Source organism: Astatotilapia calliptera, chromosome 14 (genome assembly GCF_964374335.1).
Source record: "Astatotilapia calliptera chromosome 14, fAstCal68.1, whole genome shotgun sequence".
Lineage (NCBI taxonomy): Eukaryota > Metazoa > Chordata > Actinopteri > Cichliformes > Cichlidae > Astatotilapia > Astatotilapia calliptera.
Window position 1 is genome coordinate 34,849,897 of NC_137435.1, and position 23,096 is coordinate 34,872,992.

Here is a 23,096-nt window from a genome sequence, read left to right on the forward strand (position 1 = left end):
GGTGTTTCATCAGATTCGAGGAGTTACCTCCTTTGCACAGTATCACCTTAAAGCACTTGTTGCAGGCTGCTGAGTTTGCATCTTTTGCTGTGGAGTACAGCCAGACTTTTGACCGCTTCGCCTTGGGCATTTTTAATCTGTAGCTCTGCTCTAAAAGAACGTACGTACCTGGGCCTGCCTACTATCCTTGGAAAGGTAAAATGATTGTCTAGAATTCAAAGTGTGTGACATCTCAGGGAAAAAAAGCACCGAAATAAAGCACCGAAATGTGCGCTGCTTTTCGGTCTGGTTACCACCATTTATGTTACCACCGGTACCCATCCCAACTCACAGCAAAGCCACAAGCCCCTCTCAATACACGCTTTATTGTGGTGAACAAGTGAAAGAGAAAATAGCTGAATGGAATCTTGATGCCAGTATTTCTGGGACTCTGCTGGAGCTTTGTAGACTGAAAAGAGACTATATGATTAATACGAAATGATTTCTGAACATATGCCCTAATTTTTATGGCAACAAAAAGAAGAAGAATGGAGGTTGAGGAACCATAGTTATGGAAACCATGCGTCCAGGAGCGGGTTATGGCGCATAGCAGTAAGTATGCTGCTTGTACTCTCAGAGAAGAGGAGGAGATAAAGCGACAGTGTGACTCATAGTTACAGTACTGTCCCGATTTGCGATGTTGATAACCAAAACAAAATACCAGAGGCCCAGAAGGATGCAATCAAACAGATGAGTTTATTGAACACACGCGTGGGACGATATACACTGCAAAACATCAGATGTAGATCTCCGCCCAAAAATACATTTCAGATTACTTTTATAATGTCAGGGTTGACGCCCCTTCTTGCGTTTTACAAGAACATAATTTGTATCTTATGAACATTATTTGCATCTTTTACAGACAATGATCATTTTTAAGAGCTAAATGCAGACACCGAAGTTCCCCTCTCTAGCATCTTCTTCCAAATATGGCGATGAATTCAGGCCCTGAAGGTCCCCATGGACTTGTCCTCCTCTTTGGCCCATCTTCTGTCACCTGTTACTAAGCAAACTCAAATGCAACAAGAAGCTGAATACATTCAGGCCTTCACTCAAGCCTGTTTCTAGATTATATGTATTATATGTGTTTTGTAGGCATGTATGCAGTTTTAACCTTCTATAGCTCCAAGTCACTTACACCGTGGATTGTCCGGACATCGCGCCGAACGAGGCTTACAACCTTTAATTAATTGACCGAGCTTCAACTCTTTAATAAGCACAAAATGCAATGTGTATAAAATGGTTATAGCTGCACCTGTAATAAAAATGTTAATGTAATGCCAAAAGCTTCAATAAATGCTTTAATGAAATGATGATTAATTTGATTATGACTTAATGCAAAGTTAATTAATGCAATGGTAATAATGATAAGTATGAGTAACAGTAAAATATTTTCCTCATCTCCACATTCCCTCTCTTAACGTCTCTTTCACCACACCGTTTGTTGTGTCACTCCTCGGCCCACTCGGCCACCTCCACGCCCATCAGTGGCATCATAGCCACCGAACTCACCAATTCAGAGTTCACGGCCCTGGTTATTACCTTCTCCAGCAGTCATCTGGCACAAGGAATGAAACAACAACCACAAGTGACCAAAATTCCCAGGAAACAGGCAACAGAAAGCATTACAGACATAACAACCCCTTCCATTGTCCAAACACGGATGTCATCCAGCTCTCCAGCAGGTTGTCGATTCCTGAGTGTTCATGCATAGTTTTAGACAGAGTTTTCAGCCCTTCCAGAGCTCGAGTTACTGAGCCATCTGGGGCAGTGTTGTTGGGGATAAAGGTACAACACATGTCTCTGAACATGGCACATACGCCCCCTTTCTCCGCCAACAACATGTCGAGGGCCATTCGATTTTGCACTCCCATTAGCGAGGTTGGACCCAACTGCTCCGCAAACCCTCCCATGGCGTCTCTGGTTAGGTTACATCAGTGGTTCCCAAACTTTTTTTGCTAGGCCCCCCTTTGTTTTACAAGAAAAATGTTCGCCCCCCCCGCGCACACACACGCACACATCCTCCAACCACACACACCCATATTTTGCTCCATTGCGGTTTATTTCACACCTCAAACATTTAGTAAGCCATTAACCAAATACAAGTAATCTGCAATAAATGACAGGTAGTAAGGAAATAAACTACTAACTCCTTTACGCTACGTCCACACCTACACGGGTATTTTTGAAAACGCAGTTGTTTCGTCCACACGTAAACGGTGTTTCGAATCACCGAAAACTGAGATTTTTTAAAACTCCTTTTTTGCGTTTACGTGTGGACGAGGAATACAGAGTTCGTCACGCAACGTCAAAGGTATGTGCCCTTTTTCACGTCACGCTGTGCGCCACGTTATTGTTTACATGAGATGAATTGCAGAATGGCAGATAGAGACAAAATACCGTTTCTGTTAATCTGACTATCTTCAGGTTTTCCACGCTTACATACACACACAGTTACTGTCCCTCTATTTAGAAAGGCAGAGGCGTCACAGTGTGATTATTTTACGTGTAGTTGTTTTTTTCCCCTGTGTAATAATATTCAAAATTGCAATCAAATCAAAAAATGCCTCGGTGCAAAATGAGTTTAAAAACATAAACAACTGTGGAATACTGTTTGTCTGTGATTTGAACCGGGGGACAAATCGTGGCAGGATGAGCCTGATATTATTTGTATCCCGCTGTAACTTTACTGTATAAAGAGCTAACATCTCCAAAATGTCAGGAGTAGTTAGTCATTACAATAAGTGTTTGTGAACTAAAAATCAAGAATGTGGGATACTGTTTGTCCGTGATTTGGAGAGCCCAGCGCTGCTCCCGACAAAGGGAAAACCAATTCTGCAGGGGAGACCAACCTCGGCACTTGTGCAGGTGAAACCAAAGGGAAGATATGCTTCACCATATTTTCTAGTCTTTGGCTTAGAATGAAGTTGGTTTGGAAATATATTCAGCGATGCTTTATCTCCTGCTTTGCGTTTCTGTAGGCGCCCTGTGCTAGCAGTGTCCAAGAGTTTTGTTTTTTCCCCCCCTTTTCATACCGCGCCCCCCCTGCCATGGCCCCACACTTTGGGAAGGTCTGGGTTAGAGAGCCTCAGCACGTTATAGTGAACATAATTTATGCGATCAACATTCTTGTTTGGAGTTACCCAGATGAATATACTTTCAAATCCTGAAGCTACTTGGTCTGCTAGCTTATACTCATTTGGAACTCCCCTGGGCACTCCTATTGAGTCAACCCATATGGAAAAGAAATAGTAAAAACGTATATGTGAATACTCATGAAAGTGGCCACTTTCATGAGTAAATCATATAAGGCTTACATGATTTACTCATGAAAGTGGCCACTTTCTCATTACTTTCATACATTGTTTTAGTAAGTATCCAAAACATACAAGTTTCCTCATATAATTTTTCAAGGGATCTTATGTCTGTTTTCACTCTTATATGCTTTTCATACAAGTTTCACACAAGACAGATACAAACTTTATAAGATTGATATATATCTTTTCCATATGGGAATCCAGGTGGGTGAATTCAATCTGGGGTCATAAGCATGTGCCCCCTGGGTCCCTCTCTTTGCCAAAATGTGTCTCTTATGTCTGGCAGCTAAAGTGCGTGTTTTGTGTTGTGGTATGGCTTTTACCTGGTTTCCGATCAGCGTGAGTGGAGCTCCCAGCCGTACCATAGCACATGTCCCTTCACTCCCCTGAGGAACCCGAACCAAAAGAGTGTTGTGTCCACAGTAATAATACAACCCACTTCTAGCAGATGTTCCAATCAGAGTATTCGGGTCACTTACATTGTTTGTGGTTCTTCCCGTGAGTGTGACAGCACACCAGCTTGGGTCAATTTCTCCCAATTTGTACTTTACCTCATCCGTTGAAAACTTAAAACATGTATAGTTGCCTTGTCTTGGCATAAATGGTCCCATTGTTGTCTGCTTTGGGATTGGCGGAAAAACACTAGACAACAGAGTGCAGTTGCCAGTACTCACTGCACTTTTAGTCAGCCGCAGCATACAGTCGTAGTCCCACTTGTCCTCTAGATACAGTGGTGCAGGCTCCATAAGCAAACATGGTCGGGCTGAAGCACAGGCAACACAATCAGATATGTTGTTCTTTAGTATTTTGAGCCACCCAGTCCAGCCATAGGTTGCTATCACTGAAACCAGTGGCACGCTCAATTAGTTCCTGAGGCTTCAACCTAGTGTAATCCACAGTCAGGACTGGTCTCCCTTTTGGTTCTGGCTCCTCTCGGGCTGCAGTTAACGACCCGTTCCCCAATTGCCCCGTTGTGTTTGTTACCGAAGTTATTGTTTTGTCAATTGTGTTTGACACACAATTGAACACAATTTGAATCAACAAACTCCATCTTCTTTCTTAATGACTCACTTTCTCAACTGCTATGTGAAACAGTGAGCCTGGAGTACCTGAAAAGAATGCTTCCAAAGTACAGCTAGCACACCTGAGGACCTGAAGGTTCAAACCAGATATTCCCTTTAAAAGAACTGTCTAACAATGCCTCATGAAAATAGGGCACATCCATACAAAAACATTGACAAAATATTTAACTACATATATTTAGTTTATTTGAGAAAATACATTTATGATGAAAATATCTCTTGCTGTCTATTACACTCTACATGTGTGACTGCAGTGACAGGAAGGAAAGGCATATGGTGTAAAAAACAAATCAAAGATGGGGAGTGGAGTTTCTTGTTGTGGTGACCTCATGTGAATATGGGAGCTGCTGAAAATAGCTTGCTGTATTTTCCCTTGCAGGAAACATTCAAAGAATGCCACTTGAATGTAAAGTGCATTCATGGGAAACCTCAGCTTGCTTGCTTTACCCATATAGCATGCATGTCTGTTCTGGAGAGGGTCTCCTCCAATGGTTTCATCACTTTTATTTTGGTATCTTTTCTTTCTATGATGGTGATCCAAAACAAACTGGATTCCTCTATGAGCAATGAACATGGCTTGACCATTACTGGATGTGCCAAAAGCAGCAGTTGAAACAATGTTGTTGTCACAAAAGCCTTCTCTAGCCTAGTGCCTTATGACCCAAAACAGAGCACTATAAGAGCGAAATTAACTACAGTATTTCATTATGAGTTCCATATGTCTGCATCATGGTGTCATAACTGGTTACTATAGTCTGGGTCTATGTGGTGCCTCTCTGGTCTTATTTGCACTGAACCAGAGTCAAATATTAACTTCGGGCTAAGTCAAATACACAGACTTCTTTCTCTAAAGGTCACAGCAAAGCCACGAGCCCCTCTCAATACACGCTTTATTGCGGTGAACAAGTGAAAGAGAAAATAGCTGAATGGAATCTTGATGCCAGTATTTCTGGGACTCTGCTGGAGCTTTGTAGACTGAAAAGAGACTGTATGATTAATACGAAATGATTTCTGAACATATGCCCTAATTTTTATGGCAACAAAAAGAAGAAGAATGGAGGTTGAGGAACCATAGTTAAGGAAACCATGCGTCCAGGAGCGGGTTATGGCGCATAGCAGTAAGTATGCTGCTTGTACTCGCAGAGAAGAGGAGGAGATAAAACGACAGTGAGACTCATAGTTACTTAGAGTGGTGTATAAATGTGTTTTATATCAAACATGGTGTGGTAGTCTCGGCCCTGATTTTTTTTTAGGACTCCTGCTCTGATGTATTTCTCCAGAACCTGAGAATTTCATGCTTTTTCTTCGGAACAGTGATTCATGACATCATTGTGACTTATGTAATCAGCAAGAAAAATAGAAAGCTAAATGAAGATACTTAGTGCTTTCACACTTTTACTCACCCCATCCTAACTTTCACACCTAACATAAACATATGCGAGTAGAACACATGAATGGAAATGGGTGTAAGGCTTGTAAAGACGCGACGGTATTTGGCAGAATCAGACAGCGACGCATAAATGGGCGGGCTATGCTGCATGCTGCTTACTTCACTGAACTTTCCGCATCAATGTGGATAAAAGAGGGGAGGAGATATAATGAAACAAACACAGATAGGTTAAATTGTGTCTGCTGTTGCATGAATGAGGTAGATGGCTCGTCAGTCATCTCCGTTGTGTGCTCCTCCAGGACTTCTGCTGCTGCTGCTGCTGACAGGAATGATTTTTACCCACCGACCTAAAGTTCATGCAACATCACTGTCTTTGCAGTTCTGCAAAAAATGTGTTAGGGATGAACTGATGAATAGATTTAAAAAGCAGGTGAGGAAATGATTTCTGCATTTTATCAATCTACCAAAGTAAGATTAAAACAATGTAAATGTGGGGATGCTGATAAGCAGTTTTTAAATGTACACATTTTAGGAGGCACAATTATAACATTTATTTATATATTTATTTTGAATTTTTATTGAAAGATCTTGACTCTTTTTGTTTAACAAAGTGAGTCATTTTCATGACTGCATGGATAATGTGCTGTTGTTGATGTACTCAGGTACTCAAGTGCAGCGTCTCAGAGAAGCTGCCCTCTTCAGTACGGCTATGTACCGCAATACGACCCGCAGAATGGAATAATAAAACTGTAAGTACAACCGAAGTATGTTTAGCAAAAACAGTTTGTCAACAAATATAAGAGTAGGCTACCAGACATCCTACTCTCAGTAAATGTATGCGTCAGTGGCCACTGACCAAGTCTCATTTTATTTTGTCTGCAAGTGTACAGTCTAACTTCAGTTATTTCTTACTTTTAAACTTTTTTTTCAGTTAGTTAACTGCAATAAGCTTCACCAAGAATACAGAAGACAATTAAACAAAGCAGCATTCTTGTCTTCTGTTCAAACAGCAATTTCTACTTTGTTAAAAATTTCAGTAACAGCTTGTGTTTTTAAGGCTGTCTCAAGGGCTTAGAAGAGGTTTAGAAGAGATATAATGTAGTGGATCACAGTCAGTTGTGTCACATGCACAAAACTAGACAGAAAAAGTTCTGGCACATACTGCACAGACTTCCATGGAAGTAATATACTCCCACTACGTTGCACTCGCCAAAATCTGCTGCTATTCCGGTCTGACAGCATTGTCAGTGTTGTTACTGGTAACTATAATAGATTTTTACTGTATATACACTCTGCCCTGACTCTGCCCATAGATTTATAGATTATATATTTGAAAATCTGCAAAACAACGAGCAACGAAGTGACATGTTTAAGGACATCAAGCAGCAATTCTGTGAAGTGTGTATTTTAAGTTATAGTCTATCACTGGTAGGGATGGGTATTGATAAGATTTTCACGATTCCGATTCCATTTTCGATTCTGTTTAACGATTTGATTCTTTATCGATTCTCTTATTTTTTTTTTAAAAGAACACTAAGGTTGATTAGCTTAGAACTTTGTTTTATATCTTCTCTTTGAACAAGATAGAAATTTAGGAGTAACATGGCCTTACAAACCCAACAGTGAGATCTTAAGAGATCCACAGCCTACAGCTCTTCAATGGGGTGTCACAGGGTCCTCAGGAAAATAAATTGTAAATGTAAAATAATAAAATAAATATTCTTCTGTAGCAATAATAAAGTATAACATAAATTATTCAGTAGCAATTACACAAGAATATCCAGTAATGTCCCTGCCTACAATTAAACACATTCACTTACTGAAAATCATCTGCTGTGGCAAATGGGTGCAAGCCTTTTACCACAAACTTAGTCACTGCTCGGTGACATTCGTCTATCCTGGCCTGAGACGCTGCCGGTAGACTGCAGTGAGAACTGCCAGCATCTGAGCCAGCCAGACTCTGTCTGTCTCTCTCATCATGGTCACCTAAACGCACAGTAATGGCAGGTTTTGTAATAAGGCAGATCGCGCTAACATAATATGCACTATTAGTTGATTATTTACCTGCCATATTAACGGGAGAGGACGTGCAAACGTTACCGCTGCTGCTGGGTTGAGATTCACGAGTCCGGAGCGGAATTAAAAAACACGACATTCATTTAAGGTTATCACGTGTTTTGTGAGCAAATGCTTTTGCATATTCGTAGTGTTTCCTCCCTTAAATGAAATATCTACTTTGCAAGTATTGCAAGTTGCCCTGTTGTCATCCGTATAATCAGTATAATCAAACTTTTGAGCATTTGAGCCGCCATGTTTCCTGCCAGGTAAATGACGCTCCGCAACGTGGTGACATCATTCGGGGCGACTGGAATCGATAAGGGAATCGTTTGCAAAAATGGCAAACAATTCCAAGGAATTGAAACAGTGGGAACCGGTTCTCAACAAGAATCGGTTTTCGATACCCATCCCTAATCACTGGTCCTGTGCTATCAGCGAATGGCACTGTGCATTGTAAGACTAGCAGTACTGTAGCCCAACTGCATCAATAGGTAGGCACCTGGGAGGCCCAGTCATGTCTCCTTGCATAAGCCCCTGCAAACACTGCTAACAATAAGAATGCGGACGTGCTGACAATTTGTTCTAAACACAAAACACACCTGATTGTTGGAATTAATATTAGGTCTGCAGATATATTACTAAATATCAAAAGTGATTAAAAGTAAAATGCTTTAATAAAAAATCATTGAAAAAGCCAACAACAAACATTTTAATCATTTCTTATCAAATGAGATTCACTGAACTGCGATAACTTCACATCAGCTGTAAGACTGACTAAAATGTGCAGTTCAAAACTCTCGAAAGAGAAACAAAGGCCATAACAGCTAAGATAAATCTGATAAAGACTTTGGAAGGAAAGAATTTAGCATGACCCCGCTCAGACTGCCTGCTGCTGTTCGCCTATGAGTGAGAGGTATGGCATGGAAGAAGCATCTAAAAATAAACTTTGCATCATTCATGTTCATTTATTCATATCGTACATGGGGACATGATGATATGAATAATGAGTGAAATTCTACTGAACTTAATTCCTTTTCAAGTCCTGAATGAAATTCATCAGAAATGGACACAATCCAAAGTTCACATTGCCAACATTAAGATGCTGGCGTGCATGATGGTGCAGACAACTGTAGGCCTTTAGTAAACACATATTGCCCAATCTGAACTTCACTGTGGGAATGATAGGAAGTAATAACATGCATTAAGTGGACAGATAGACCTGAAAGAAGGTGGCACTGCAAATTTATAAGGCATGATATTTTTCCAGCATTACTGAAATGATTGTTTTAATGATTTTTTCTGTTTAATATTTTGATTTGTAAAACTGAGGCTGCAACATTACAACTCAGGCTTCAAACGATCTTTCAGTTTGCTGATTCCAGTATAAGTTTCACATACAAAGCTTTACTATTTTCCCCTAAAAACAGGTCATCTGGATGTCAGCATATGTTGATATGCTCTATTTGTATTGTTGAACATTAATGGGACCACGATACCGTCACGTATGTTGGGATTGTAACCGATAGCAAAGTTGTAATCGTTTTTGTGTTTGTGTTTGTTTTTTTTTCAAGCTCCAGGAGAAGCATGCTGACGTACTGGCATCCCTCCAAATGTTACACGACGGTTTAGAGCAGGCTAAAACAAATCAGAGCTGCTTGGTTGACCTGCGTGCTATTGTCCGCAATTATCTGATACTTGTCAAAAATAACCTTCAGGTAATGCATCATAACACTACTTTTCCTAAATGTTGTGCAAATTTTTAAGGCGATAAAAGTCAAATAAGGACCCGCACCTTCTTGAATCTATGCCACAAAGAATTAAGGCAGGGAGGAAAAGGGCGTCCAACCTGGTACTAGTAAGGAACAAATGAAGTGGCCAGTGAGTGTAGGCTGTGTATATAGTTTGTTACAAATACGGAGAATTCAAACTACTTGACAACATATACCCTTGGAAAAGACAGAGAAAAAACAGGAATATTTAGAGAATGAGTACAAAGGGGACACCATGTAAAAAAAATACTTGACTTCATCTAATTAATTGAAGAAACTCACTTGTTTCATGTAACACCTGAGGTGCCCTTGGTGTTGCTTTTATGATTAATGAGACCCAATGAAACCATCTTTAATTTTTCAACATACTGCGTCTTATAGATGACACAAATTTTACATATAGATTTGGACACATGCATGCTATCAGCAGCCTTTATATAGAAATGTTTGTAGTTTTTCTGAAAAAAAAAAAGCCAATGAATGCTTAACTGAGTTCTTCTTACTTACAGAGTGGTCTGGTGACAGCGTCTCCTTCGGTAGTGCAGCACTGCTCAAATGAAACCACACTGAAAAAAGTGCTGGCTGGCTCCAAACAGCTACTCAAAGGAAAACTTGAGCTCTTTGCTAAGGAGTGTCCACAAGTTTCACTTAGTAAAAGGAAGGAATCTGATCCTGATCGAAGATGTGAATGAAGTACGCTGAGAGGACCCAGGAAGAAAAGACTGGGAGTTGGAACATTGTGACATTTGCATTGAATGGAAGGATGTTTAAAGGTAACAATCTGCGAGTGCTCTGAGTGCAAATGGAAGATGTAAACCTCATATGGAGGAAATGCTTCTGCAGAAAAGTTTCCAAAAGGCAACAAGAGCAGTTTTTAAAGACTCTAATTGTACAAGTGAAAGAGAAACCTACATCGGTGCATGGAGACAAGTGCTAGCATAAAGCCTAATAACATGCTCAACATCACCGTGATAACAAGCTGGAACTGACCAGGTAAAATTTTTTATACACTGCTTTGCATTTGAAGAAGAACACACAGCTTACTAAGGCTGCCTTTAGTTCTGCAGATATTTAATCCTAAATCACAATAGTGGATAAATTGAAGTTTGGACCTCATGCTGGCATGAGAAAATGTTTAGGGATCACTGCAGTCAATATGCTCAGATCATCCAACTAAGTTGGGAAATGTGAGAGTGTACTCAAGTTTGGAGCCAAGCAACTGACACATCAACAGATTGCCACGCATGACTAATATTAAGACATTCCATTCACCTTGAATCACATGGATTTAAGTGAAGGAGCCGACAGTGACTGATAGTAGAGTTGATAGTGGTGGTGGCAGTGTGCTTTAGATCTAAAAGCCCACTGTTTGCCTTTACAAAGATATATTGCGCAACCAACTGTGCCAGGAAAATTCAAATTGGCTTTTAAGATGAGGAAATCTGACTAAAGTGCTATTTACTCTCCTGGCCCACAGATGAATCATGCAAGGGAATCTGTGTAATAACTAGCTACCTACAAATGAACAAAGTCTGTCTGTGTGCTCATACTTGTTATGGCAAAGTGCAACAGAAACTGTGACTGTAGCACCCTCTGTAGGTATGAGGTTGCATTAATCGTATTGTGTGTCAATATGCATCAGATATTGTTCATCACCGTCACCACCTGTGGATGGCTCCCAACTCTGTGTACTTGGCCTGGAGTGCAAGGAATTGATTAAGTTTATGAGAATTTTGTATTCTACAACAAAAGTGATCATAATGACTGCACTCATGTCTCATGTTAATAAATAACAGATGGATGTGTATGGATGCAGAGAGTATGTGGTATTCTGCCTTATTTCTATATATTCTGCACAAAATGTATGTATGTGTTTGCTTATTTAAAACATGTAAAAGTGCTGCTCAGTTTATATATATGTATACGCTAGCCAATTATTGCTGAATGATTGCAGTGCCCATCAAAGACTTTGCTAGAGACACTCTGTTTTTTGTTATTTATTTATTGTGGAGGACTTTGGACTGTCTGTGGCAGCAGTTGGACCACTCTGTATTATGTGGATCGCTTTAATTATTGATATTAAATGAACTTTTAAAACATAAAAAAGCTATAAAATGTAATAGCTTTTTAAAAAAAATTATATTTTAAAATTACAGTGTAAAAATTTTGAAGGAGCATGACTGATCTGTGTTCATCAATGTTCAGTGTGCCTTCGGCAATTTCAAAAAATAATAAAGTATATAATAATAACAATAAGCCTGCATTTAGTATGTTTTCTGTCATAATTTCAAGTTTAGAATGGTAACTTTGCATTGTAACATTGTAAGACCTTGAAGGTATCCAGGTTCACAAGCGTAATAACTGGCTAACCTGATGCAGCAGGTGGCCGGAAAAATGGACTGCTGTGATTGGCCAACCCGGTCATATGACCAAAGGCAACAGGCAGGCACCAAGGGGCGCTGGAAAATCAGAAAATCAAGACGCTGCACTGATTGAAAACACAGGACAAAACCGGAAGTTGTGCACATTGCCTACAAAATAAAACATTTGTATAGTCGTCTGTGCTGGCATTAAAAAAAAAATCATGTTGGTCTTCATATGACACGCACACATATGAAAACCACACGGTAGCTCTTCATACACCTGCCTGCCGTTTGCATCCGGGGTAGTTAGGCATAATTACATTACGTTCTCATTACGTTCCCTGTGTTCTACTGTGGCAGTTTTAACCGGAAATCACCGCTATTAAGACAAAATGACATTCCCGTGTCACATGACATTCTTCTATATAGTTGTATGAGATGTTACGATACAACAGTCGCTTGATGTGGCATTTAACAGAATTATAACGCTATAGGAAAGGCCTACTCGTTTTAAAATGTAGGTTTAACACGCATTTGTATTTTAGTTTTTTTTATTATTAACATAACCACTGCTTTGCTATGTAGGTAGGTAAAGTTGATTCTTTTTGATGAGGACTCGCCACTGATACACTTGCTTCGGTTTTTGAAACGGTTGGAATACGCTCATTTGTACGCTCGAAGATATTCCACGAACCGGGCAGACTTGAAAATTTAACTCTGGTGTCTGATCGCTCAAATTTATCCGGGACACTTTTTTTAATGAAGTTTTGAAATCTAGTCCGGGAGCAGGTTTCACCATGACAGAGCGGACTCCTCTCCTCCACTACCGCCTCTCTACCAGCGTCAATGAATCCGAGCTGCGGTCACAGGCGGGCCGGCAGGCCCCGGTTCATAACCCGGGCAGCCAAGGGCGGAGGGCTGCCCAGCAGAAGCAACAGAAGAAACTCTCCACCTTCTTCGGTGTAGTCATCCCTACCTTGCTATCGATGTTCAGCGTGGTAGTCTTTCTCAGAATAGGTGAGTGCTCATTTAGACCGACGTGCGCTAATCACCTGTTTGGTAAGAGCGATGCCAAACTCTTTAGAGATTTTTAAAGTTGTGCACTTTTCAGCAAAGTTGAGGGTGTATGTCTCGACTGTGACCCCCCCCATTTTTTTTTAAACTTTCACGTTAAATCCCGTTATGTTCCGTTACTTGTCACTGTCACATGTCACTTCCGTGACATTCCGGCTTTGCAGTACAGGTGTGACAGCATATGTCCATTACCTGTATGCACGGCATTCATTCATTGATATCACGAGGAGGAACATCTATAGCTTTTTTAAATATTCAAACCCCAAACTGTCTCACATAGTTTTTCATATAACCTGCCTCTGTGGATGAATGACGTAAGAGAGATTTTCCCACCTCACTGATGTACAGCCTTTGCTTATTTGCTAAAAAGAGCTTTAGATAGCCAGGAATTTAATGTTATACAAAAGTGAGTAGATGTAAAAATTTCCCTCAGTGTTGTTAAATGAGGGAAGGTGTAACTGAGTGTTCTGCTCCGATTAAAAGCCTACAGGTTGTACTTGTTTGTGGACCAGTTGAGACGATGAATTTCTCTCTATATATCCATGAATCTACCAAAGAATTGTGCCCTTACAGTTAAGACTAGATTCTAGTGAAGATCACAGTGGGCTACAAATCTATTTAGCCCTTAGTCACGAGAGGAAAAACTATTGGTACTAGGGAGAAGGACTCCCCCCCCCCCCCCCCCCCCCCCCCCCCTTTTTAAGCAGAGAGGATGCAAAAGAAGGTGAAATGGTCTCCAAATATTAAACGACAGATAACATCTGCGTCAATCTCATCGGAGGTATGCTAACACCTCCTACCATACTCAATAATGCTAAAACAACATATTTGACAAATATAAAAAATAGACTATACTATATTAAGTAAGGAGCACTCTGAGGTCATCCACTGTTTACCTTGCTATGAAAATAAGCAGATATTTATAATTTAATGCACTTTCCCCTATTTCTGTGTTTAAAGCATTAAAAGAGGTCACATCTAACTTCACCTTCTCTTTTCTCTCATCACAACCCCTCATATCTGGGCATTGCTGCTTGTGTTAGTTGTTTTCCCCACCCCACCACCACTACTGTCCCCCTCCCTCAGTCTCGTGAGACGTCAGCTGCTGTGCAGTGAGGATTCCTAAAACACACACACACACACAGGGAAAACACAGTGTTGTGTCTGTTTTCAGACTCCTTGCACAGGAACTGTTAGGGGTTTCATTGTGGATGTGAAATTACTATTTTATCAGTCTTGACAATTGGCGCAGATAAGGATGAAGACTTTGACTAAAATATGCCCTACTGACAAGATAATAGTGACAAGAAAGTAAAGCTGCATTCATTAACCGTGCCTGCTGCATTCTTAAAGAGATTGTAGGTCTGGTCCTTGGAGATCATGTGAGATCCACAGCAGTACTGGTCACAGTGTATGAAACCATGGTGCTTTTAATGCCTCTCAAAGGTTACAGCAGAAACTAGTGATAATGTGGTAAATGTGTGTCTAGCATGGTGTAAAGTGAGCTTAATATCCTGTCCCAAATGTATTTAGATGCGCATTCATTCGCTTTTGAATATCAGAAATTTTAGTTATACTTATTGTTGTGTAAAAACTCGGAATTTCTTTCTGTCAGGAACCATTCCAACCACAGATGCTATTGTGAGAAGTGGGAATTTTCTTCCAACATGTGATTCCAGTTTCGCTTTCACTGAGGTTGGAATGTTTTGATGAGTCATTTTTTAAGCCGAAGACAGAGCTGCTTTCATTTTTCATTTCCTGAAGGAGTTTTGCAGATGTGTTCATCATACAGTTGAAGCAAGCATGAATTTGTTTCTGCAGTACAAAAGGCCATTTTCATGATGGTTCCGCTGCTTGTTTGGGGGAATTATCATGTTACTCTAAATTGCTCACATTTTCGATACCACATTTGGTGGTGTCACCAGTGCAACACCACATAGGTAACTTCTGCTTTCAGACAGTTGAGCACAGGATTAGTGGCTCAGTGAGGGAAGTTCATGTTTAAAAGTATTTTTCAAAGATGGTTCACTTCTTACTGGGGTTCATCTCCAAGCAAAGAGAATTTTGTCTACTGGCTTTACAAAAGACAAAAAAATAAATAAAACTGAAGTCTTTGTTTTTTATAGTCTGGGTAATATTTCTCAGTGTCACTCCCTACCTTGGATGACTGATAACTGACCCAAAGCAACACATTAGGAATATGAGCCACACCTCGATTTCAACCAGCAAGTCAAGAGTTTAGGTCAGACTTTCTATGTACAGATTACAGATGTTACCAACATCTGAACAATTCTCGACAGTTACTTAAGTACGTATCTGCGCCCTCATTTCTTCCCACATTGAGTATTTAAACTCACTGTGTTGCCTGCGTATAGCTGCACACAGCTGAAAGGGTACTTACTTTCACTGGCTTCCTGTTTGCTGCAGAATTCAACTTAAGGTTTTATTAATTACTTTGAAATCACTACATGGTATGGTTCTGCCTGATATTGCAGAATTTTTATACCCTTATGCCACCCCCACCCATACAGACTGACTTTTGTATGAATTTTTTAAAAAACTTTTCATCTTGCCCTCATTAATTTATCTGTTTTTTTCCTTGCATGCTCGTAATTTATGGGTTTTCTGATTCAGGTGCCGCAGGGTAAATTAAACCATGTCTGAGAAAGAGATCCTAGATTTTTCTAGGTCTCTATTGTTTCTAGTGCTTCATCTCACCATGTTTGTGCTTTCTGACTAGGACTTGCAGTGGGACAGGCTGGGCTCTACCAGGCTATTGCCATGTATGTTGTGGCCTACATCATCATCTGTATGACCGTGCTGTCTGTCTGCGCCATCTCCACCAATGGAGCCCTTGATGCCGGGGGAGCTTATTGTATCCTCTTAAAACACACACACACACACAGAAACGCCATCTGCATACGACTGTAACAGTGCCAGTGGTGCAGGCACTAAAAGAACAAAAACTAGTTAAACAAATATAATCTGTATGTTGGTGCAGTTCAAGACTTGTCAGTGACATTGAATGGACCTAGGGTTGGCGATTATTTGTACTAAAGACACCTTTAAAGTATCATGTTTATTTTGGGTCCTGACCAATAGAACCATTATAGCCACATTTATGCTAAAATGTGTAAATAAGCCAGGATTACATTTTAAGTATTTTTGCTTGAAGGTAACTGTGAAAGAATAACACTATGGATTTTGGTTCATTTGTAGTATCTGGGCAACTTAATAAAGCCTTCTAGCAATTTTGCTTTTCCAATTCCAATTCGGATTTTCTCTCATTTTATTTGTGCCATGACCCTAGATGAGGCACTGACTTGGCAGGAGGAAACTTGGGAGGATCCAGCCTTCCAACCATGACCATGTCCACGGTTCTAAATGGTGCATTTCCAAGATTATTCAAAATTCCTCTTAGCCTAGCTTCAACAACTCTTTCCTACATCTTCATAGCATGGCTTATCAACTTTATACTGCAGCTGCTACAGCTCTGCCCTTCACCTGTTCACCCTACATATCTGTATATCTCCATTTCTCAGGCATTCTCTCACTTTCCTCGATTGTGTGAAACAACCTGGTAAAAAGTCCACTGCCCTCTCTCCTAAACATTTCCATACCTGCACAGCTATGTTATCTGAACCACCTGCCTTTCCACTTTTCATCCTCTTCATAGCAGCCCTTACAACTCCTAACTAATCCTCTGCACTTCCTAATTCATCTTTTTTCCATCCATCCTCTTCTCTCTCTCTATTTCTTGGTTCATCAGCTCCTCAGAGTACTCCTTCCATCTTCTCAATGCACACTTTTCACTTGTTGAAATTCCCTCTGTCCTTAATCACTAACGCATATCCTTTTCAGATTAGTCTCTGTCTGTCTAGCCAATTGATGCAAGTCTTTTGATCTTATCTTGGTGTCACTATAAATTCACCGTAAGCCTTTTCCTTTGTCTTTGCCGCTTCTTGCCTTTGCTGTATATCTAGCCTCCCAGTATTCCTGTCTACTTTCTTTTTACGGCTGTTTGTTTAAATGTTGTTAGAAGTGGGTGTTAACCCACATGGAAAAGATATATATAAATCTTATAAAGTTTGTATCTGTCTTGTGTGAAACTTGTATGAAAAGCATATGAGAGTGAAAACAGATATAAGATCCCTTGAAAAATTATATAATGAAACTTGTATGTTTTGGATACTTACTAAAACAATGTATGAAAGTAATGAGAAAGTGGCCACTTTCATGAGTAATCACATATAAGTTTTTACTATTTCTTTTCCATATGGGAACAGCCAGTATGCCTCGGTTTAAAAGGAACACAATCCACTTACCAGCACTCCCAAAACTCACTAACTGGTCTTTGGACAGCTTGCTACCTATTTTTCCCAGCTTGAAGTCTTTATGCTAAGCTAAGCTAATATAAACCAAAAAAACTACAAGGGAGGTAATGATATTGCCCGAAACTATTAGACTACTATCCGTAGAGAAATGCACATACATGTGAATGAATGAAACAAGTGTGCTTTGCCTTAATGGCACTCAGACATGATCAGCCGAGCATTGGGACCAGAGTTTGGTGGCAGCATCGGCATCATGTTCTTCCTGGCTAATGTGTGCGGCAGTGCTCTGATGGTGCTCGGTCTGGTTGAAGCCATCTTGTCCACATTTGGAGTCCCTGAAGGTAACTTTCACTTTCATAGTTTGTCTCATTAGCATAATTGTGTACTTTTGTTTGAAAAACTCACATCAGGTTGGGAGTGGTGTATTTAAGCTTTCTTAACATTATTAAAATGGGTCTCTCATTTCATCCTTCTAGCTGGGAATGTAGCCACTTCTCACTACCAGGTTCTTCCATCTGGCTACTGGTGGTCTCTGCTTTATGGCACTGGGATTGCCCTACTGTGCCTGCTGGTGTGCCTGGTGGGAGCCCACATTTATGCCAAAACCACCTTCCTCATCTTTGTGATTGTTATTGTTGTCCTGATCACTGTCTTCATCAGCTTCTTCGCCGTGCACCCTCAATCTATCACGCTTCCTGACCTGAAGCCCAATGCGACGGGCCCCACCACAGCCAATTTTACAGGCTTCAAGTTGGAGACACTGCTTGGGAACGTATGGGGTAAGTTAGAGGACTGCTGGGTCAAAAAGTATAAAAAAAATTATACCACCATGTTGGTATGAGCAATAAGTGTCTTTTATGCTCTTCTGTATGTTTACTGCTTGTGTACATTGTGCATGATACCCATACACTCCCTATAAAAGAATTAGCCACCATGATGTCAAATATTGGTTGGCCCATTGTGAAGCCTTAAACTTTTTGGTAAATTTAGCTACTCGTCAGTCACTGGGTAAGCTCACCCAGCGATTGTTATCCTTTTTACCACAAAAACACCACGATGTCCTATTTAGAAAAACTTGAAACTACGGACTGAAGCCATCAATTCATCAGAACACTGCTTCCAGTAGATATCTTTCAGTTTTTAGTCATAACGTTATGTGCACATTGCTCAAGAGTTGTCTGCCATAGTGAACGTTTCCCTAGCCCCGGTTGTTTGGAGATGTTTTCCCTGAATAGAAAAATTCACTAGCTACTAGCCAAAAGTAAAATTTCAGTAAAAGGTTCACCTTCGGCGCCGGTTTAGCTCACTGGAGTCAGTGGTTGTCAGCTGGTCGCAGACCACTCTATTGGACTCTGTGTGTGGAAGAACTCTGGCTTTATTGACTTGATCCTATGTCACTATAGAACTTCGTCTTGGCCTCACTTTGATATCCTGAAGATATCTACATACATCTTTTACAGTCTATGAAAGAAAGCTCAAACAAGCCAGAGTGCTATATATAAGATTTAATAATAACCAGCTCAGCTCTGGATGACGTAAAGTGGTCTTTGAACTGTGCAAGGGACAAAGGTGAATAGCAGGAGGTGTGGACAGAACTGATTAGCATTAAAGATACATTCATTACATAATAATTACTTACTCAGACAGAATCAAAGGGTTTGCCTGATTTAGCCCACAAAGCATTTTAGCAATTTACCTTGGAGAGCTCTAACAAATGTTTCTTTATTTTTTTCATAGATTTACTATTATAACGGTGGTTTTCTTTCCAATATTGCCATTGTTGATTGCCAAATTTCAAATATCAAGGTCGGACCCAAAATACTTCAGAATGCTCAGTTTCAGACTGTTCTTTCTACACTTGGATGTGCATCGTGTCAGAGACAGTGCATCCCTAATAGGGTTATATTTTAGATATACAGAGGTGGCTGTGAGCACGGACGCTCAGGAACCTGCTCTTCAGATCATTTGTTTGTAATAACCAGCTAACTGGAACAAATAACTAGTTAGCGCTAGTGCAAATATTATTTTCTGCAGATATTAGAAGTATTCAAATGGTAACAGACTTGTGTTAGCACAATGTTACCTTGATGACTCATTTCTTACTACCTGAGCCCTTTCATCAGGAACAGCCACCCTTCTCATTGCTATATTTAATTTTACTGTCACTTCCTGTAGTCTTAACTTGTTACCTGGCAGTTTCATGGAATAATTCTTCAGGAAGATGTTGTCCTGCATATATCACTCCTTATAAAAAGCTTCTGTTGGTCTTATGTAATGATTAAGCAAATTAATTTCATGGCCCATTATTTACAGGATTATAACATCACACATCAAGCACTTAAAAATATACCAACTTCTTTCCCACAGAACAATATCAGCTAAGTTAATAACATATTAACTGTTGACATGCACCCGGTTACCAGTGTCCTGTCGGCCTGGGGGTTACAGTTATTGCAAATGTGAATATTCCAAAGCAACAAAAGCAACTGCAAAAGAGTAAAAGAATGCAAATGCAGATAATTGTTCCCTTATAAATAAGTTAGAAAATCTGAATGATCATTTTAATCATTCATGAGAATCGTGGGTCAATCATTCCACTTGGTCATGTCTTCATGTTATTATATGAAAGAATAATAAAAACATCCCCATACAGAGATACTCTTTCAGTTTTACCTTTGTAATAAAATGTATCCATACTGATCTGATTTGGGAAGAACAAAAATAAGTATTTTTGTTTGATCTGGAAAACACTGGGAATGATTCACAGTGATCAGAGACCATAGAAAGTGAAGTCTATTAGGTGACCTCAAGCGACTATGGGCAAAATAACTGCTGATGACGCGATGTGCGCAGGTCCAATGGGCAAGTGAAGAGACTACCAATCAGAGTGAAGAAAACAGTTGACGTATTACTTGTTAGTAAATACATTAGGGGGTAACCTAGGCAGCTGAAGCCTTGCATGTCCGCAAGAGACCTACTGGCAGCTTCAAAGCGATGCATAATCAGCAAATTGCTTCCACTGTGTATTCGGCTTAAGTGATTTTTTTTCTTTTTTTTTCTTCATTCCAAAATCTCGGAAAATGAAATGCAGCATGTTAATAAGTGAGCTTCATACATGCTGGTCGGCAGGTTTTGTTACCTTTGGACTGATTTGACTCTATTCCCTGCAATCTCAGCCAAACATGTGAAGGTGTAAACACCAACCAGCGGAAGTCGCTGTTGTGGAGAAAATGGTGTCATTCTTCTGACAGTGGCTGCTTTCCTAAAAGCACATTAATTTTTTTTTTTTTTCATTTTACTGCTGACTGAAAAGGAAAGCTTCGTAATTAGAGGTTATACATGTGTCCAGGATCTTAATATTCACAGAAGCCAATCCAAGCGCTGCTCTGTGTTTGCACTGCCTTACTGTAAAGCACATGATTTGTGAGCTAATTGCTCTAACTCAGGCATGCACACGTGGCAGCTATTAAACACACATCTTTGGATAATCCCTGTTTTCAGTATGAGGACGCACATGCACGCACACATACACATGCACAAATGCTTGTAAAATAAAAGGTTGTGCTAGGATTTGACTGAAAATTGTTCTCCAGCAAAACATTTGACTTTTTATTCCATCAGTGACAACATCAGTACTGAGCTTTTATTTGTTGTGTACCTCCCTGAAAAGGGACCCTGTCATGCTCATTTCCAAGCGGCAAGGTTTTATTTATGGAGCCTACTATAGTGGCTTTGCATGCCTCACAGTTCAAAATAGTGCATCACTTTCTTATCCTGGGCCTTGGTTCAGCAGCTCAGTTGATTGCCTCCTTTCTGCTTAAGACCTTTACACACCAAACATGTTAAATCTGTGCAAATAATTTGTGCATTAGAAATATTTTTTGGACTTGCCTATTAATGCAGCCATTCACACCGACTGCATGATGTCGCTGGATGAATTTGCAGCGTTTATTTTTTCGAACCAAGCTTGACATCATTGCTTGATGTGAACTTCATGTTTTTTCACGGTTCATTTTTTTAGAATGAATGCTTTCGGTGTGTACATCCGTTAGATGACAAGTTTGCATCCAAAAAATTTGGAATTTTGTGTTATTTTTCACACGTGCTTGCTGTGCAATGGCTGTTGCATTTCTAACTAATTGGCTGCCCCTTGCAGACAGAAGTTTTAAGCAGCAGATGCGTGCTCACATTGAGCACAGACCAAATAAGTGCTATCCGCCCTCACTGAGATTATACAGAGCAAAGGCCAGGAAACCATTGACACTGAGCTTTTATATCACTGAACGGTGATCACAAGTCTGTCTTGTTCTTAGATAGGATGTGCACTCCCAATTGTTTTGTCTGATACAAATAGAGAAGACAGAGAATAGATGTCTCACAGACTGGAGCTGCAAAATTGAATTTTTCGAAATAAATCATGTGATAGATTTGATGGCGCTCTGTAAACAGCAGAGAAGCTTTACAAAGGATTGCTTTCTCTAATGCTCCAAAACATGATGAAGCTGGATGGGCAGGCAGGTGCAGCAGATTGAAGTTTTCTTTGAAGAGTGGTGGTGTCGATAAAAGCATTGACTCCAGGGATGTCTTCCTGCAGCTGATTACACTGTAGATTACACAACGCAAACCACGATGACCTTCGCCACCGTGTTCGCCGTCATGTTCAACGGCTGCACGGGGATCATGGCCGGCTCCAACATGTCAGGTAAGTGAACAGATGTTGTGTGTGTGCCGCCTGGTTACCTGTGTCAGAACATACACCATAAAACCTGCATTATCCATCAGGTGACCTGAAGAATCCCAGCTACTCCATTCCCCGGGGCACCATCACAGCCGTAATCTTCACCTTCATCGTCTACATCATGCTCAGCGTGCTGGTCGCCTGCACCTGCGATCGGTCAGTAAAAACGTTGGTCTGAAATTATTACTTTTGAATGGAATCTCAACCTGATTGTAACGAGATATGAGGTCGTTTGGTAATGTTCCTGTAGTGCCAGTGAACATGTAGTTTATTACCACAAAATAAATTTTCTGGAATTGTCATGGCAGCTCACACTGAAACAGGCAAACTCAAATCTTTCTAGCTTGTTATGGACCCCGTGAGGCCACAGTCACCTCTACCAGCCCTTTAAACACGCCCTCTGCATCACAGTGTTACTATTAGAGAAAAGTGCTCACGGACGTTTACAGTTCCAAGTTGCAGATCAGGCTATAGCAGCCTTCATGAGACACACACTTCATATCCACTTGGACTGTGTTGGATGGAAGCAGGTGAAAAGATAGTTCTACATGTTTAAGCTTGTTTAGGTCGAGTGCTCAAAGAATTTAGTTGGCTTTTATCCATGAAGGTTTTGATTGAACTTGGGCTGGCTGTAGCTCAGGAGGAGCTAGAATTTGAAGGTTTGTGGTTTGATCCCTTGCTGCTCCAGTCTGCATGTCAAAGTATCCCTGATACCATGTACTGTTCACTGATTTGCTCTACATTCATCGAAGTGTGAATGTTGGATAGAAAGCTCCCGCATAGGAAAAAAGCCTGTGTGAATGGGAGACTGAGGTTTTTAGTATATAGTGCTTTGAGTTGTCAAGTAGAGTAGAAAAACACTATACAACAACCACTCTATCTACCATTAAAAAGCTTTACCAGTAAACATGTGACAGTGTTTTTTCTTGTTC

General features: G+C 40.3%; 2 protein-coding genes across 2 annotated transcripts in view; both read left to right on the forward strand.

Annotated features, from left to right (window-relative positions):
* The first annotated feature begins 4,971 nt into the window (after positions 1-4,971).
* Positions 4,972-11,911, forward strand: LOC145420054 (uncharacterized). Its single transcript, XM_080288805.1, has 5 exons — positions 4,972-5,556; positions 6,128-6,258; positions 6,491-6,577; positions 9,458-9,601; positions 10,165-11,911. The coding sequence occupies exons 1-5, from the start codon at positions 5,544-5,546 to the stop codon at positions 10,345-10,347; spliced, it is 558 nt and encodes a 185-aa protein (XP_080144931.1). The 5' UTR covers positions 4,972-5,543; the 3' UTR covers positions 10,348-11,911.
* Positions 11,912-12,432: 521 nt separating this feature from the next.
* LOC113035853 (solute carrier family 12 member 9) overlaps positions 12,433-23,096 on the forward strand; it is an 81,774-nt gene continuing 71,110 nt past the window's right edge. The window contains exons 1-6 of the mRNA XM_026191630.2: positions 12,433-13,035; positions 15,833-15,967; positions 17,630-17,767; positions 17,903-18,205; positions 22,021-22,128; positions 22,209-22,320. Coding sequence (XP_026047415.1) covers positions 12,816-13,035; positions 15,833-15,967; positions 17,630-17,767; positions 17,903-18,205; positions 22,021-22,128; positions 22,209-22,320 — 1,016 coding nt within the window. The 5' untranslated portion in view covers positions 12,433-12,815. The remainder of the gene's footprint in view (positions 13,036-15,832; positions 15,968-17,629; positions 17,768-17,902; positions 18,206-22,020; positions 22,129-22,208; positions 22,321-23,096) is intronic.